Below are 15,445 nucleotides of genomic sequence, written 5' to 3'. Positions count from 1 at the left end.
TCCAACACATGTTTGGCAAAAAACCATGCAGTATAATACTCTAAACTCTAGACTTATATACATGCTCGTCCGTACAGAAGAGGCATTTATCGGACCACGTAGATTAAAACAAGATTGGAATTTTGACAAAACCTATTCATCAACTAAATGTAAATGGATGGCGATTTGCAAGAAAACTGGGTGCTTGCCAAACTAACATGGGAGAACTACGCAGTCACAGTACTTTGAAACAAAACAGAACATCATAAACCAATGGTAAAAATACACAACTTATCCAGGTAGGTGGAAGAGGAACCGATCGATCTGAATAAAAACATTAAAATACATAATGTACCCAGGTACGTAGAAGAGTAATTTATCGAACCAAAAAAACCCATTAAATACATAATGTGCTGACAAAAGAAGAACTCTCTTCTATGCCTTCTGGAAGCGAATTACTTCCCTTACCGGAAGCGAATTATTTCCCTTTAGTTTTTATCCTTTGTATGAAATGTAGAACACGTGGACTCGCTTCTCCGCGTTGTTCTTAGTGAAATAAAGCTTACTTTAAGCTCACTCAGTTCTCCTGTCCTATTTATCACAATTTATTTCACAGAAAGAACTATGGAGAAGTACCTGAAACCCGAACGCCTTGATTTGGAACCCACAAAGGCGGACGCAGCCGATATATGGCGACACTGGAAGACGTCGTTTTATTTATCGAGGTGGTTAGTGGTCCGCAACTGACAGACGAGTTAAAACTCAATTTATTAATCAACCTGGTGTCTCCAGCGATTTATAAACACATTTCTGACGTTAATGACTACCAGACAGCTATGAACAACCTAGAAGAGGTTTTTGTTCAACCTAAAAACAGCATCTTCTGTCGTCATTTACTGGCAACTCGTCGTCAACAAAGAAACGAAAGCGTGGACCAGTATTTACAGTCCTTAAAAGAACTTGCTAAGGATTGTGACTTTCAGGCTGTGTTGGCGATACAAGCGAGGGATGAATACATCAGGGATGCATTCATAAACGGAATCGAGTCATCCCACATCAGACAGAGGCTCCTGGAGAACAAGAAACTCGACCTGCATACTGCGTTCGACCAGGCTCTCACGTTCGAGACAGCTCAAAAACAGTTGTCATTGTACGCTCAGTCGGACTCCTTAACTGCGTCAATATCTGCAGTCGGAACTGAAGAAGACGACAACCAGTCTAGATGCGAGGAGCAACCTACAGTAGCGTCACTCTCAGGACAGAAATGCTTCTTCTGTGGAAACCCAAGGCATGACCGGGCGAGGTGCAGTGCACCGCCAGAAATTCTTTTTGCAAAAACTGTAATAAGAAAGGGTATTTCGCTCGTGTCTGCAGATCGCCAACGGCTGCTGCTGCTGCTATAAACTACGGTGAGTCTCTTCTTGCTTAATCAGTTGCTTCTCTTAACTTTTCGGAGAGTCTCTCTCGTTCGTCCTTATGGTGAAAAATCAAAGGTGAACCCATGAGGATACTCATCGATACTGGGAGCGCAGAAAATTTTATCCATCCTGACAAAGTTAAGGTACTCGGGTTAACGGTCCTGCCAAGTTCCGAGAAGATTTTGATGGCTAGCAGTTCTCATTCGTCCTCTACTCTCGGTCATTGTGTTGTATCTCTGGGTCTGAATGGAAGGGAGTACGATAATGTCAAGTTATCGATTATGGCCAACCTGTGCAGTGATGTAATTCTCGGACATACATTTCTGAACCAACACTCGTCGGTAGAAATACCTTTCGGAGGACCCCTCCCCCCTCTCACTGTTTGTGGGCTTACCGCCATTAAAAATGTCCCTTACCCGTCTCTCTTTACAAACTTAACCCCAGACTGTCGCCCAATTGCGGTTAAATCCAGGAGACATACCCTACCAGATGCCAAATTTATTAAATCGGAAATAACCTGCAAGCTAAAGGAAGGTATTATAGAGCCCTCTCAATCTCCATGGCGAGCCCAAACGCTCGTAGTGACTCCTGAGAATCACAAGAAGAGACTTGTTGTGGATTACTCTCAAACGATAAACCGTTTCACTCTCCTAGATGCTTATCCTCTTCCTCGAATGGAGGACATGGTAAATGAGATTGCCACTTATCAAGTGTTTAGCACTCTTGATCTAACTAGTGCTTATCATCAAGTTGCAATCAAGCCGGAAGAACGAAAAGACACAGCCTTCGAAGCTTCTGGACCCCTGTACCAGTTTCGGCGAAATCCGTTTGGAGTAACCAATGGAGTAGCTAGCTTCCAACGAGTAATCGACGATATCATCAAACAAGAAGACCTCCGAGGAACCTTCGCTTACATCGACAATGTTACAGTTTGTGGAGAAAATCAGGCAGATCATGATGCTAATTTAAAATGTTTTATGAAGGCTGTAGAGAAATATGGACTGACACTGAATGAAAGCAAGTGTCACTACTCTCTTGTTTCAGTAGACTTGCTCGGCTATACAATAAGCAAAGGTTCGGTAAAACCAGACACTGACAGGGTTGATGGACTTGCCTGTCCCTCAGGATTCTCCTTCTCTTCGACGAGCTATGGGAATGTTCTCCCACTATTCAAAGTGGATATTTAACTTCTCTGAGAAACTACATCCCCTAACTAAGATTACCAACTTTCCCCTCTCTAAGGAACAAACCGACGCCTTTAGGGACCTAAAGAAAAATATTGCTAAATCCTCTCTAGTAGCCATAGACTCCTCTCTTCCCCTTGAGGTTGAAACTGATGCCTCGGAACATGCCATCGCTGCCTCTCTGACCCAGAACTCTCGGCCAGTGGCCTTCTTTTCCAGAACATTAACCTCCGCCGAGCAAAAGCACTCCTCAGTGGAAAAGGAGGCCTATGCAATTGTGGAGGCGATCCGAAAATGGCGACATTTACTGCTCGGGAAGCATTTTAAGCTAACCACTGACCAAAAGTCTGTCTCTTTTATGTTCGACCCTAAAGGAAAGAGCAAAATAAAAAATGAAAAGATAACAAGATGGAAGTAAGAACTTGCCTGTTTTAGCTATGATATTGCCTATCGACCAGGGACACAAAATGTTACTGCAGACACTCTGTCTCGAATTTGTTCTTCTGCCACCTCCGCTGACAAATTACACTCATTACACACAGACTTATGCCATCCGGGGGTAACCAGGATGCTACATTTCATCAAAACCAAAAATCTGCCGTGCTCTGTGGAGGAGGTGAGAGCTGTTTCGAAGACTTGCCGGGTATGTTCTGAAGTAAAACCTAGGTTCTTTAAGTTGGCAGCTCAGATTCTTATTAAAGCAAGTCAACCATTCGAAAGAATAAGAGTGGACTTCAAGGGGCCGTTACCCTCAAATTCTCGCAACCGGTACCTTCTGACAGTGGTTGACGAATACTCTCGTTTCTCCTTCGCTTTCCCCTGTGCCGACATCTCAGCTGCTACTGTCCGAAAACACCTTATTAGCTTATTCTCCATGTTTGGAAATCCTTCCTTTGTACATTCTGATCGTGGAACAGCCTTCATGTCAGACGAACTAAGAGAATTCTTACTTTCTCGTGGCATTGCTACTAGCAGAACAACTGCCTTCAATCCTCAAGGTAATGGACAAGTGGAAAGATATAACGGTATTATCTCGCAAACAGTGAGTCTAGCTCTACGCTCAAGAAATCTCCATATTACAAATTGGGAAAGTGTGCTAGATGTAGCCCTCCACAGCATCCGCTCATTGCTTTCCACCTCTACGAACAGCACTCCTCACGAACGTCTCTTTAATTTCCAAAGGAAATCAGCCACTGGGAATTCTATGCCCACCTGGCTAACAAATGCTAAATCTGTTCTTTTAAAGCGACATGTACGCGGGAGCAAATACGAGCCCCTAGTCGAGCCTGTAGACCTACTTGAAGTCAATCCTAGCTATGCTCATATCCGTTTCAATAACGGACGGGATACGACAGTGTCCCTAAGCCACTTATCTCCATTGGGTGATAGATCGAGCATTCTAGAGGCAGAAATAGATCCCGTGCCGGAGAACCAACAGCTACAGGACGTACCTCAGCAGCCCGATTCGGACCCCCTGCCACGAGTGCACGAAAACTCTCCCCTCGAGAATTCAGTTCCTACTTCTCCCCAATCAGACGATCCACAGAGGAGATCATCGGAGGACAATGAGGTGCCGAATCTTCGACGCTCTACTAGAGTTCGTCGAAGCCCCCAATATTTAGCTGAAAACTGCTTTGAACTTTTCTTTTCTCTTTTGCTTTGCAGCTTAAACAGAAAACCGCTCCTGTAGTTCCTGGTAACTCTACATCCTAAGATCATCATACAGCGTCGGATTCCTCTGAGTGAGGGAGAATGTGCTGACAAAAGAAGAACTCTCTTCTATGTCTTCCGGAAGCGAATTACTTCCCTTACCGGAAGCGAATTATTTCCCTTTAGTTTTTACCCTATGTATGAAATGTAGAACACGTGGACTCGCTTCTCCGCTTTGTTCTTAGTTAGTTCTTTAATAAAGCTTACTTTAAGCTCACTCAGTTCTCCTGTCCTATTTATCACAGTATTGTTCGTGAAATATTAAAAAATATTTTTATAATTATATTTTTTTCATGAAAATATTGAATGAATATTGCTTATCGTAATGTTCGTGAAATATAAAAATATTTTTATAATTATATTTTTTTGTGAAAATATTGAATGAATACTGCTTATCGTAATGTTCGTGAAATATTAAAAATATTTTTATAATTATATTTTTTCATGAAAATATTTAATGAACATTGCTTATCGTAATGTTTGTGAAATATTTAAAATATTTTTAAGGTATTTTTTTTAACATTAAGTTCACCTCAACAATTCACTTTAAAATTCACTTAATGTTGTATGCACACGCGATAAACAAATCTACTTCTCTGTGACCGACAGTGCCACCTAGCGGAAACAAATCCACTTTTCTTCACAATCGAGAAATTAGTAATATGCATGTGTATAAGCCAAACCAATTACGACTTTACTTCCTTGAATAATTTCATGTTAAGAACGGCTTTCAGAATAGACATCCTAAACCTCCCCATGTTAAGAACGGCTTTCGGAATAGACACCCTCAACCTCTCCATGTTAATTCTGGAAATTGTTGAAGGAAGGGGGATATTTGCCTCAAATGTAACTGTGATATTCGTTGTCAGCGTACCAACCCGCAAATACTATATTTAAAAAAGTGGGAGTTGGCAGTCGCAGAGAAGTAGATTCGTTTATCACACGCATACATGGAAGCCAGTGAATTATAGTGCATAATAAAAGTCTTTACATCCTCAAAAATACTCTGCAAAATTTAAATGATATTTTCTCATTCAGCATAGTCGAAAACATTTAAAAGTCGTAATTTAAAAAAAAAAGTTGTGGAGGTGTTATCATGAATAAAAAAGCAACCAGAAATTCACGCGTTATTTTTTTTTTTTAGTTCTTAAAACTTTATATTGTAGGTCGATTTTGGAATTGGAAAAATATAATTCGAAGGAAGTTGCCAGACTAAGCACATTATCTACATTTGTTCTCTGAAACAGAAAATAAGATATTTTCGTTTTTAATTTATTGTGAAGGGGATAAGCATAATATCTAAATTTTACAAATGTTGAAAGAAATGAATTTCTACAGTTAAAATAAATATGGAAAGCCATTTTTCTATTTTATTTGACATGTAAAATAATTTTTAATTAAATCTGTTAAACTGTATTTTTAATATCAAACAAAAACCCTGATATTTCAGGTTCCTGTGGAAAACCGTGAATATTAAAAAGATCAGAGAGTTAAAAGATGACCTAAGTTTCTTGTGAATATGGAGTTAGCTAACAGACAAAATTTCTTTTATTATTCATTTTCCATATCATAATTTGTATTATTTTTTCTTTTTAAATTAGTCTTTATTCTACGAAATACCAATTTTAAATTCCTAAAACTGAGTTGTTGTTTTTTAAGTCTTAACTAAATCCTTGAAATTAAAATTCACATTTTTATTCAATATTAACAAATTGTAAAAGCTGCCGTGCACAAAAAAATTTAATTAACTTTTAAATCATAATCGTTTCAGTTACTTTTATATTTTAAGCTGTAAAAAAAAAACCTAAAAAACACAAAAAAAATCGGTACGGGCAAAACAAAAACAAAAAGAGAGAGTAAGTATACTTTAAAAATCTATCAAAAATAAAGTAATTATCCAATCAATACATAATTTTCACCGATTATGAAGTGAAGAATGAATTTTATAATGACGTACTTGTTTATAATTGATATATATATATATATATATATATATATATATATATATATATATATATATATAGTCTACAACCCCTTCTGTATTTGTGGGCCCAAATATGCTTAAAACGATAAGCCAAAACTTTCATTTTCAATATACCATGCTTTTAAGTACTTTTAAATCCTTTTAAGAATCGATACCATAAAAGAAAAGAAATTAATAAATAACTGCGCATTTTGCTAAAAAGACAATTGAAAAAGAAAAAACAACTAAAAGAGACAGACAATGAGTGGCGGACAGTTGCAATAATTAGTAAGAGGTGTTGAGAGCCTCTGATCTTGCATGCGAAAACCTTGGAAAAAAAGAGAAAAGACTTAAAAGAGCCAGACATGATGGATAAAAAAATATACAGGACAATTACTCATTGAGAACTTTTTGCATGAATTGGATATTGACTAATATTGTAATTTGATTGTTGTGTCAATTATGGCCAATTGAAAAAATGAAGGGGAGTGATGTGACAATATTAGGGTAGGACCCTGGTCTGGAAGAGTTAACAGACAGTAAGTACTTGGCTGGGTACAGAACAGTACTTGGCTGGGTACAGCTGGGTACAGAACAGAATTGGATGGCGGTAGCCATTGCCGATCCTGGGTAAATAAGATAAGAGATTGAGATGAATGGCCGAGGAAATGGATTTTGACGAGACAAATGCTGAATTAGCCAAAGTCATAGATAATGACTGTTTGAAAAGATTTTTCGTTTTTCCTGGGACGTATGTTTCCATGTTGATAAGAAATTGAGATGAATGGCCGAGGAAATAGAATTTGACGAGACAGATGCTGAGTTGGCAAAGTTATAGATAATGACTGTTTTGAAAAAGGACTTTTTCGTTTTTCCTGGGACATATGTTCCCGTGTTGATATAATTAATGGCTCGGAGAGGAGCCATTGCGACAATGTTGTTTTGAGAAAGATATTTTGGAAAAGGGTTCGTCGGCCAGAAGCTGCAATAAGCCGATGCGTGTTGACAGGTAATGGCCATATGTCGGCCACTGAATAATGTTGTTTGGGGAAACTGTATTTCCCTGCGGAAATCAGATAAGGAAATATTAATTAGTATTAATATAGACCCCGCCTGTTCGCCCACACGATCCGAGGATCTAAGGTGGAGAAGTAGAGAAACGCCAGGGTGACGTCACTGGGAATAGTGAGAGGATTAATTCCAAGGTGGTTGGAGAACCAGGACAAGCCCCTAGCAAACGTCACCGGTGATAGTAAGAGGATCGACTCCACGGTAGTTGGAGGTGAGGGGACCGCCCCTAGGGTTATGACGTAAATAACCATTAAGAGGGAATTCCCCTCCGTACTGAGAGTTTTGGTTACCTAAGCAGATCTATACGATAATAGCCCTGAGTAATGTAATTTGGCAAGAAAATGACATCTGAAAGGAATTGCCAGGCAGGGTTTTCTTATTTAAACAACCCGTTTTTCGGATTTGCGCGCACTTTCGAACTGGTCAGCCAGCCTCCCGGTCAGTTAAATTGAGAAACGAATTTACCATCCTAATCGTTGCCGATCATTCCTGAAGATAAGCTGCCCTGAGATCGGAACCCAGCCAAGTCGCCATATTACCAGTTACACACTCACTCCCTTCGTTTGACTGCGCAGTTATTGAACATTGAAAACAGGATAAAGATTTTTTTAAAATTATCTACATATATAAAACAGTGTTCTGTTTTATTTTACAAGTGTGCCAGTGTCTCCGGTCGTCCGTGTGTTTAACCTTTTCCTTGCAGGGGTGAAACATCGCTGCCTTATCACTTAAAGAAACACGGCGTGGGGTGGGGCGGTGTATGGTCACTTCACTGGAGGAACTCGAGCTGTCTGGAGCCCGCGTTGCGGACGGCGAAGGCAGACAGGTGGACGATTGTCGGCGAGTCAACACCAAAGACGATCAACGCTGACCACTCGACCAGAGGAAAACAACAACAACTTCCATGCGGAGGCGGGGTGGTACATATATATATATATATATATATATATATATGCTCGTCTTTCAGTTTATGTGCTTATTATTTATTCTTTATTATTATTAAACGTTTGCTTTTACTAATCGTTTACTTTTACGTTTTCTTGTTACGAGTACTTTAACGTTTATAACTGTTTTTACATATACGTGTGTGTGTGTATGATCTTATGTATCTTACGTGAAGTCTGCTGCTATATGTGTGTGTCTCATTCTTACACAGTTTCTTTTGCCTTGGAAGGTTTCTGAGACGTGTATGCACAATGTAGTGTGAATATACCTGGTTGCTTTGGCCAGCGGATGATATCTTCTGGTCGCTGGTCTGCCATCTTGCTGGGGAGTGGTACTTACTGCTGCAGACAGATTCATTAATGAACAAGATGGGATTTGAAGCTTCAAGTTTTTATTCAAGGCAAGCCTATCATCTCGGACCCTGATTGTCGGGAGGGACCCAATTTTCCGTCTGCTTCATCTGCTGCCTAGACCAACTCCCTGCCCATGTGGTCGTCAACTGGAAGCCTACCCACAATTCCCGTATCACCCCTTACTTTCTGGTGGATTCTATCTAGGACGTTCAAGGATGACTTGAGTTTGATGCCTGTCAAACCTAACCTTCTGACCCTGCTAACTCGCTGATGGGAAATCAAAATATGCTTACATAACTTTCTATTTCTAAACTACCTAGATAGCAATTAAGCTGGGATTCCCAATACTACATTTCTTCATTAACACTACTTTTTATATGTATTTTTCGTTTTATATTCTTTTTTATTTTTTAATTCACTTCCCCCACTTTTCCCTTCCTCGTTCTCCCCGACAACCTCGTTCTCTCCTCCTAACCTTTAAACTAGAAAAATAACACTCTTAATATTGGGATTATACGTCTGAATTTTAGAGCCGTACATCTAAGGGTAATCTGTTTAGCAAATAGAAATATGCCATGCTGCAGGTGGTATGATTGAAAGTTTCGTTCAATAATTAAACACGTAAGAAATGAAAGTGTAACATGATATAGCAAAAAAGTATATCACGTATTTGAGGATGGAATAGAGTTTTGAGGGAGTCTGAATCTGGATTCTATACAAGCAAAATAAGTCTGAATATGGAAGGAAAATCTAAACTATTAAAACCTTCATGTCTAGCTGTCTGCATCTCTAAATTTTCATCCTTGAAACTAACTTAGAAAAACTGATCAAGAAGTAATTAGTTAATAAGATAATGGTCTCTCCTCCTCTGAAAAATCTCTTTAAATAAAACCTTTGAAAACACGAAAATCTTTATTGTTTTACTACACGTGTAATTTTTGTCTGTTAAATTTATCTAAAGTGAGGGCCAGGCCTCAACCACCACGAGATCAGAAGTCAATTACCCTAATTTATCGAGCATTAAACAAAAAGCCTTGATCACTTGAAAACGAAAACGCAAGTGAGAAAAACTATGTTTATGAAAAGACTATACGAACTTCTGTTGAACATTAAAGTATTACATTAAGTAAACCAAGCAATTTATACCTAGTGTTCTGAAAAACAAAATTATACTTTCTCGATATCATGATGCTGCAAAAGTAAATAATAATGCCACAGTCTCATTTCAAATATAATTAGAACAACAAAAATTGCCACAGTTTTTAGTTTCTTTTTCTAGATAAGAACATCACAGAGTTACACATTTCTCACATCGTTTAATGCATTTCTGGAGGAAGTTTTTGTAGAAGATGCAGAAATTCAGAAATCAAGTTGCATCATCTGATTATCAGAGAGATATTTTGCAGGGATATATTTGCTGATCTGATCCCACCTCTTAATGTTGATTTCATTTATTTAATTTTCTATTAAATGAAGTACAATAAGCCTCTTAATGTTGATAGCTTTATTTAATTTCCTATAAAATGAAGTGCAATAATCTCCTGTAATTGAGTTAAACATTGCCAGGAAATCTCTCATCTCCATTCCTGTCATTATTGAACGTTCCTTGTTCTTTAAAAAATCTTACAACGCTTTAGCAGATATTTAAACATCAATACTCGATATAAAATAGATGTTTTATTGAGATGTAGTAAATTTTAGAAGTAAAAAAACTGTTAAGACGTGACCTTGGCATAAAAGTTGTGTTCTTTCATTTTAAATATTTACTTAAGAATAAAAACTTTTTTATTTAAATAAAATTATCAACATAATCAAAGGATTCTATTCTTTTCTCTTTTTAGAGAAGAGCCACATACATTACAAAAATATGTCTTTTCAGTTTTTCTTATTTTACTTTGTAGGAAATATCGAAACTTACTTGGCTAGCATGTGTGAATGCTTCAAAAGGTCTTGTATCAAAAAAGAAAAAGAATAAAATAGTTACTTTGGCATAAAAGTTGTGTTCTTTCCTTTTAAATATTTACTTGAGAATAAAAACTTTTTTTATTTTCTTAATGAAAATTATCAACATAATCAAAGGATCAGCCACATACATTACAAAAATTAGTTTTTCTTATTTTACTTTGTATGAAAAGTTTGGTCTTGTAACAAAAACAGAAAAAAAACACTTAATAAGTTACCAAGTTGGTTTTATCATAGGCGATCACTAGAGCGATGCAGGCTGTGAGTTTGGGAGTTGAGAATTTTGAGAACAGAGTGTCAAGTTTGGGAGTTGGAAGGTCTAAGATTCAAACCGTCTCTCTTGCACTTGGTTCACCAGATATATTTATCAGGTACTTTGTTAAATTCATTTAAGTAATTTTATTTGCTCCTATGATTACTGGAATAGAGATTTCCCCAAAATTCCAGCTTCTTTTCTATCTACTTAGAAGCATTGATAATCAAATTTTGATAGTGAGCAGTCATTAGAATTCTGTCCTGATCATAGTGAAGACATCCTCTTTAAAACCAGTCTACAAAACATTCCTTATAACAACAACAACAATAATAATAATAATAATAATTATTATTATTATTATTATCAATCAAGAAAAGACTTATAATAATAATAATAATAATAATAATTATTTATTTATTTATAAATTTATAAAATTTATAAAAAATCAAGAAAAGACTTTTTCCAATTTTCTGAAATGCAAGTTGTGGAGTATTTTACACTACTATTTTGTGTGATTTTTGAAGCAGATTTATTTTCTGATTTTGTCATATTTGTAAGAAAGTCTTGTGAAAAATGATAGACGTTGTTCTGCTGGTTCTTGTTTTGTGATGCTGAATACAATTTTGAGGTATTGATTTTGAAAAATCATCAGATATTGTTTCTCACATGTGTTTCATATGACTCAAGGAAGTTGACATTTGTTCAAAAGAAGAACCACATACTTCACAAGAATATGGTTTCTCTCTGGTTTGAATCTCTTTTGCACTTGGTTCACCAGTTTTTAAAATTCGTTTGTCTAATTTTATTATCTCCTATAATTACTGAAATAGAAATTTTCCAACGATTTCAGTTTCCTTTCTATCTACTTAAAAGCATTGGTAATCAAACTTTGATTGTGAGCAGTCATTGTAACTCTGTCCTTATCATAGTGAAGACATTCTCTTTGAAGTCAATCTATAAAGTATCCCTTTTTTCATATAATAATAATAATAAATCCAAAAAAGACTTGTCCCACTCTTGTTTGGCCCATTTTTCCAATTTTCTGAAATGCAAGTTGGAGTATTTTTAAACTACTATTTTGTGTGATTTTGTAGCAAATTTGTTTTCTGATTCTGTAATGTTTTTAAGAAAGCTATGTGCAAAATGGTTGGTCAGTCTCCAATATGACTTATCTGCAAAAAAACAGCCACATACTTTACAAGAACATGATTTGTCTCTTTTTTTGAAATAAAAGTTCTCAGAAATCATGAGGCCCACAACCTGCGGCTAACACTTGAACTCTATATGAGATACATAGATATTCGAATGTTCCATTTAAGTTCTTTATCTCTCAAACACTGAGTTAGTAAAGAAATTTTCTCCTGTATGTTTTCATATGATTTATCAAAGTTGACTTCAGTGCAAAAGCACAACCACATACAACACGTGAATGTGCTTTGTCTCTCGCATGTGTTTTCATATGACTCAACAAATTTGTTTTGTTTTTTATTTTCTTCCTTTGAAGATCGTGACACTGGGTATGGGGCAGCCAAACAAGCCACCAACATTGCCTCGCTTTCTATTGAAACCAACCAAGAGCTCTTTTTAGTATCCTCGCTCTTCCCTTAAGTGAAATTTCATGAGTCTATTTTACACTTTGTTCACTAGGAAGATTAGCTAGGTAGGACTTCAGGTTCTTCTTCATAAGCCTTGTGGCATCTATAACTGGTATGATTGATATCTCCCTAAGATTCCAGTTTCTTTTAATATCATACATGAGACATTTGGTCTGTTTCTCTCTTTCAGAGCTGTTCAGACGTCCATCATTAATGACACTCACTACAACCAAAGTTGTCACTCTGACTTATTCCATATAACTATGTAAGGTTTGACAGCAGCATTTTCAAGGTAGGTGGCTGTAGAGATAACATAGTCGTAATGTATGGTATATATATATCACTTCCAACTGTTCTTTAAGGTTAATGTTCCCAGAACTTGCTGTTACGTTGGATGTTTATTTTTTACAGATGGTCCAGTAGAGGTACTTACATACTCCATCATGTCTTGCTGTGTAGTAGCCATCTTTTAAAAGAAACTTCCAACTCGATATCAGATGACTCACACTTTCCAATTCCGTGTGGCAGAATCTGCATTGTCTCTCTTTTTTTAATTTTCTTCCTTTGTAAGGCTGAGTATGGGGCAGCTAAACCAGCTGTCAACATTTCATTGCTTCTTATTGAAAACAACCGAAAGCTCTTTTTAGTATCCTCGTTTTCCCCTTACGTGCAATTGTCTGGATCTCTTTTGCACTGGGTTCACCAGGAATATTAGTTAGGTAGGACTTCAAGTTCTTCTTCATAAGCCCTGTGGCACATATAATAACTGGTATGACTGTTTCCTGTATATGTTTGTTGCAATCAATCTGATGATGCAACCAATCTGACTTTTATACAAAAGAAGAACCAAATATTAAATCAGAATATTTTTTCTCTCCTGTATGTTTTCCTATGACGAAATAAAGGAGAATTCCATGCAAAAGAACGATATATATCAGAATAATGGGGTTTGTCTCTTTTAATTTCATTTATGTTTTTGATGGGATTATGCTATATGTCAAACATTCCCCCATCAATTGAGTTACCCCAACGAATGGATCTTTAAAAACAATTTATTGAATTTCTCTTGTACTTGGTTCACAACGTCTAATCACTAGATAGTTTATGAAATTCTTTTTATTAGCACAGTGTCTCATATAATGACTGGAATGATTGATATCTTCTTATGTTTATGTTGTACATAAGTCCCTGTTATTTTGTTATTTTCTCACTCTAAGGCCAGAAGCATAAGGGACGCCTCGTATGTGTGTTAATATGACTCAACAAAGTGTTTTTCTCCTGTATGTGTTAGCATATGATGTGAAAAAGTGGACTTCCATGCAAAAGAAGAACAACATACTTCACATGAATGCGGTTTCTCTTCCCATATGTGTTTTCATATGGCGCAACAAATTTGACTTCCATGCAAAAGAAAAACCACATATTAAACATGAATGTGGTTTCTCTCCCGTATGTGTTTTCATATGATTAAACAAAGTTGACTTGTGTGCAAAAGAAGAACCACATACTTCACAAGAATGTGGGTTCTCTCCCGTATGTATTCTCATATGACTCAACAAATTTGACTTCATTGCAAAAGAAGAACCACATACTTCACAAGAATGTGGTTTCTCTCCGGTATGTGTTTTCATATGGCGCAACAAAGATGACTTGTGTGTAAAAGAAGAACCACATACTTCACAAGAATGTGGTTTCTCTCCCGTATGTGTTTTCATATGACTCATCAAACTTGACTTCCGTGCAAAAGAAGAACCACATACTTCACAGGAATGTGGTTTCTCTCCTGTATGTGTTTTCATATGGCGCAACAAAGATGACTTGTGTGCAAAAGAAGAACCACATACTTCACAAGAATGTGGTTTCTCTCCCATATGTGTTTTCATATGGCGCAACAAATGTGACTTCCATGAAGAAGAAAAACCACATACTTCACATGAATGTGGTTTCTCTCCCGTATGTGTGTGCATATGACTCAACAAACTTGACTCCCGTGCAAAAGTAGAACCACATACTTCACATGAATGTGGTTTCTCTCCCGTATGTGTGTACATATGACTCGACAAAGTTGACTTGTATGCAAAAGAAGAACCACATACTTCACATGAATGTGGTTTCTCTCCTGTATGTGTTTTCATATGGCGCAACAAATATGACTTCTTTGCAAAAGAAGAACCACATATTTCACAAGAATGTGGTTTCTCTCCTGTATGTATTTTCATATGATGCCACAAAGTTGAATTCTGTGCAAAAGAAGAACCACATATTTCACAAGAATGTGGTTTCTCTCCCGTATGTGTTTTCATATGACTCATCAAACTTGACTTCCGTGCAAAAGAAGAACCACATACTTCACAAGAATGTGGTTTATCTCCTGTATGTATTTTCATATGATGCCACAAAGTTGACTTCTGTGCAAAAGAAGAACCACATATTTCACAAGAATGTGGTTTCTCTCCCGTATGTGTTTTCATATGAATCATCAAACTTGACTTCCGTGCAAAAGAAGAACCACATATTTCACAAGAATGTGGTTTCTCTCCCATATGTGTTTTCATATGGCGCAAGAAATGTGACTTCCATGACGAAAAACCACATATTTCACATGAATGTGGTTTCTCTCCCGTATGTGTGTTCATATGACTCAACAAACTTGACTTCCGTGCAAAAGTAGAACCACATACTTCACAAGAATGTGGTTTCTCTCCCGTATGTGTGTACATATGACTCAACAAAGTTGACTTGTGTGCAAAAGAAGAACCACATACTTCACAAGAATGTGGTTTCTCTCCCGTATGTGTTTTCATATGGCTCAACAAATGTGACCTCCTTGCAAAAGAAGAACCACATACTTCACAAGAATGTGGTTTGTCTCTCATGTTTGCTTGTATCTGATTACACAAAAAGTAAAAATCCAATGAAGTGTATGATGATAGGCACACTAATAAATTTCAACATAAAAAACATTTAAGGAAGAAATTTATAATTATTTTAATCCTTTTCAAATCATCA

General features: G+C 36.8%; 1 protein-coding gene across 1 annotated transcript; it reads left to right on the top strand.

Moving 5' to 3' along the window:
• Window positions 1-668: 668 nt before the first annotated feature.
• On the top strand, window positions 669-1,382 carry LOC145270129 (uncharacterized). Its single transcript, XM_080125738.1, has one exon. The coding sequence runs from the start codon at window positions 669-671 to the stop codon at window positions 1,380-1,382; it is 714 nt and encodes a 237-aa protein (XP_079981864.1).
• Window positions 1,383-15,445: the final 14,063 nt, after the last annotated feature.

The sequence above is a fragment of the Euprymna scolopes genome, chromosome 46, assembly GCF_053919585.1.
Source record: "Euprymna scolopes isolate OS-2025 chromosome 46, ASM5391958v1, whole genome shotgun sequence".
Lineage (NCBI taxonomy): Eukaryota > Metazoa > Mollusca > Cephalopoda > Sepiida > Sepiolidae > Euprymna > Euprymna scolopes.
The sequence above is the reverse complement of the archived record's forward strand: the minus strand, read 5'-3'. Positions and strand labels throughout refer to the sequence as shown.

Excerpts from the sequence above, each read along its gene's own strand:
- LOC145270129 (XM_080125738.1), top strand. The coding sequence starts at position 669 with ATGGCGACACTGGAAGACGTCGTTTTATTTATCGAGGTGGTTAGTGGT.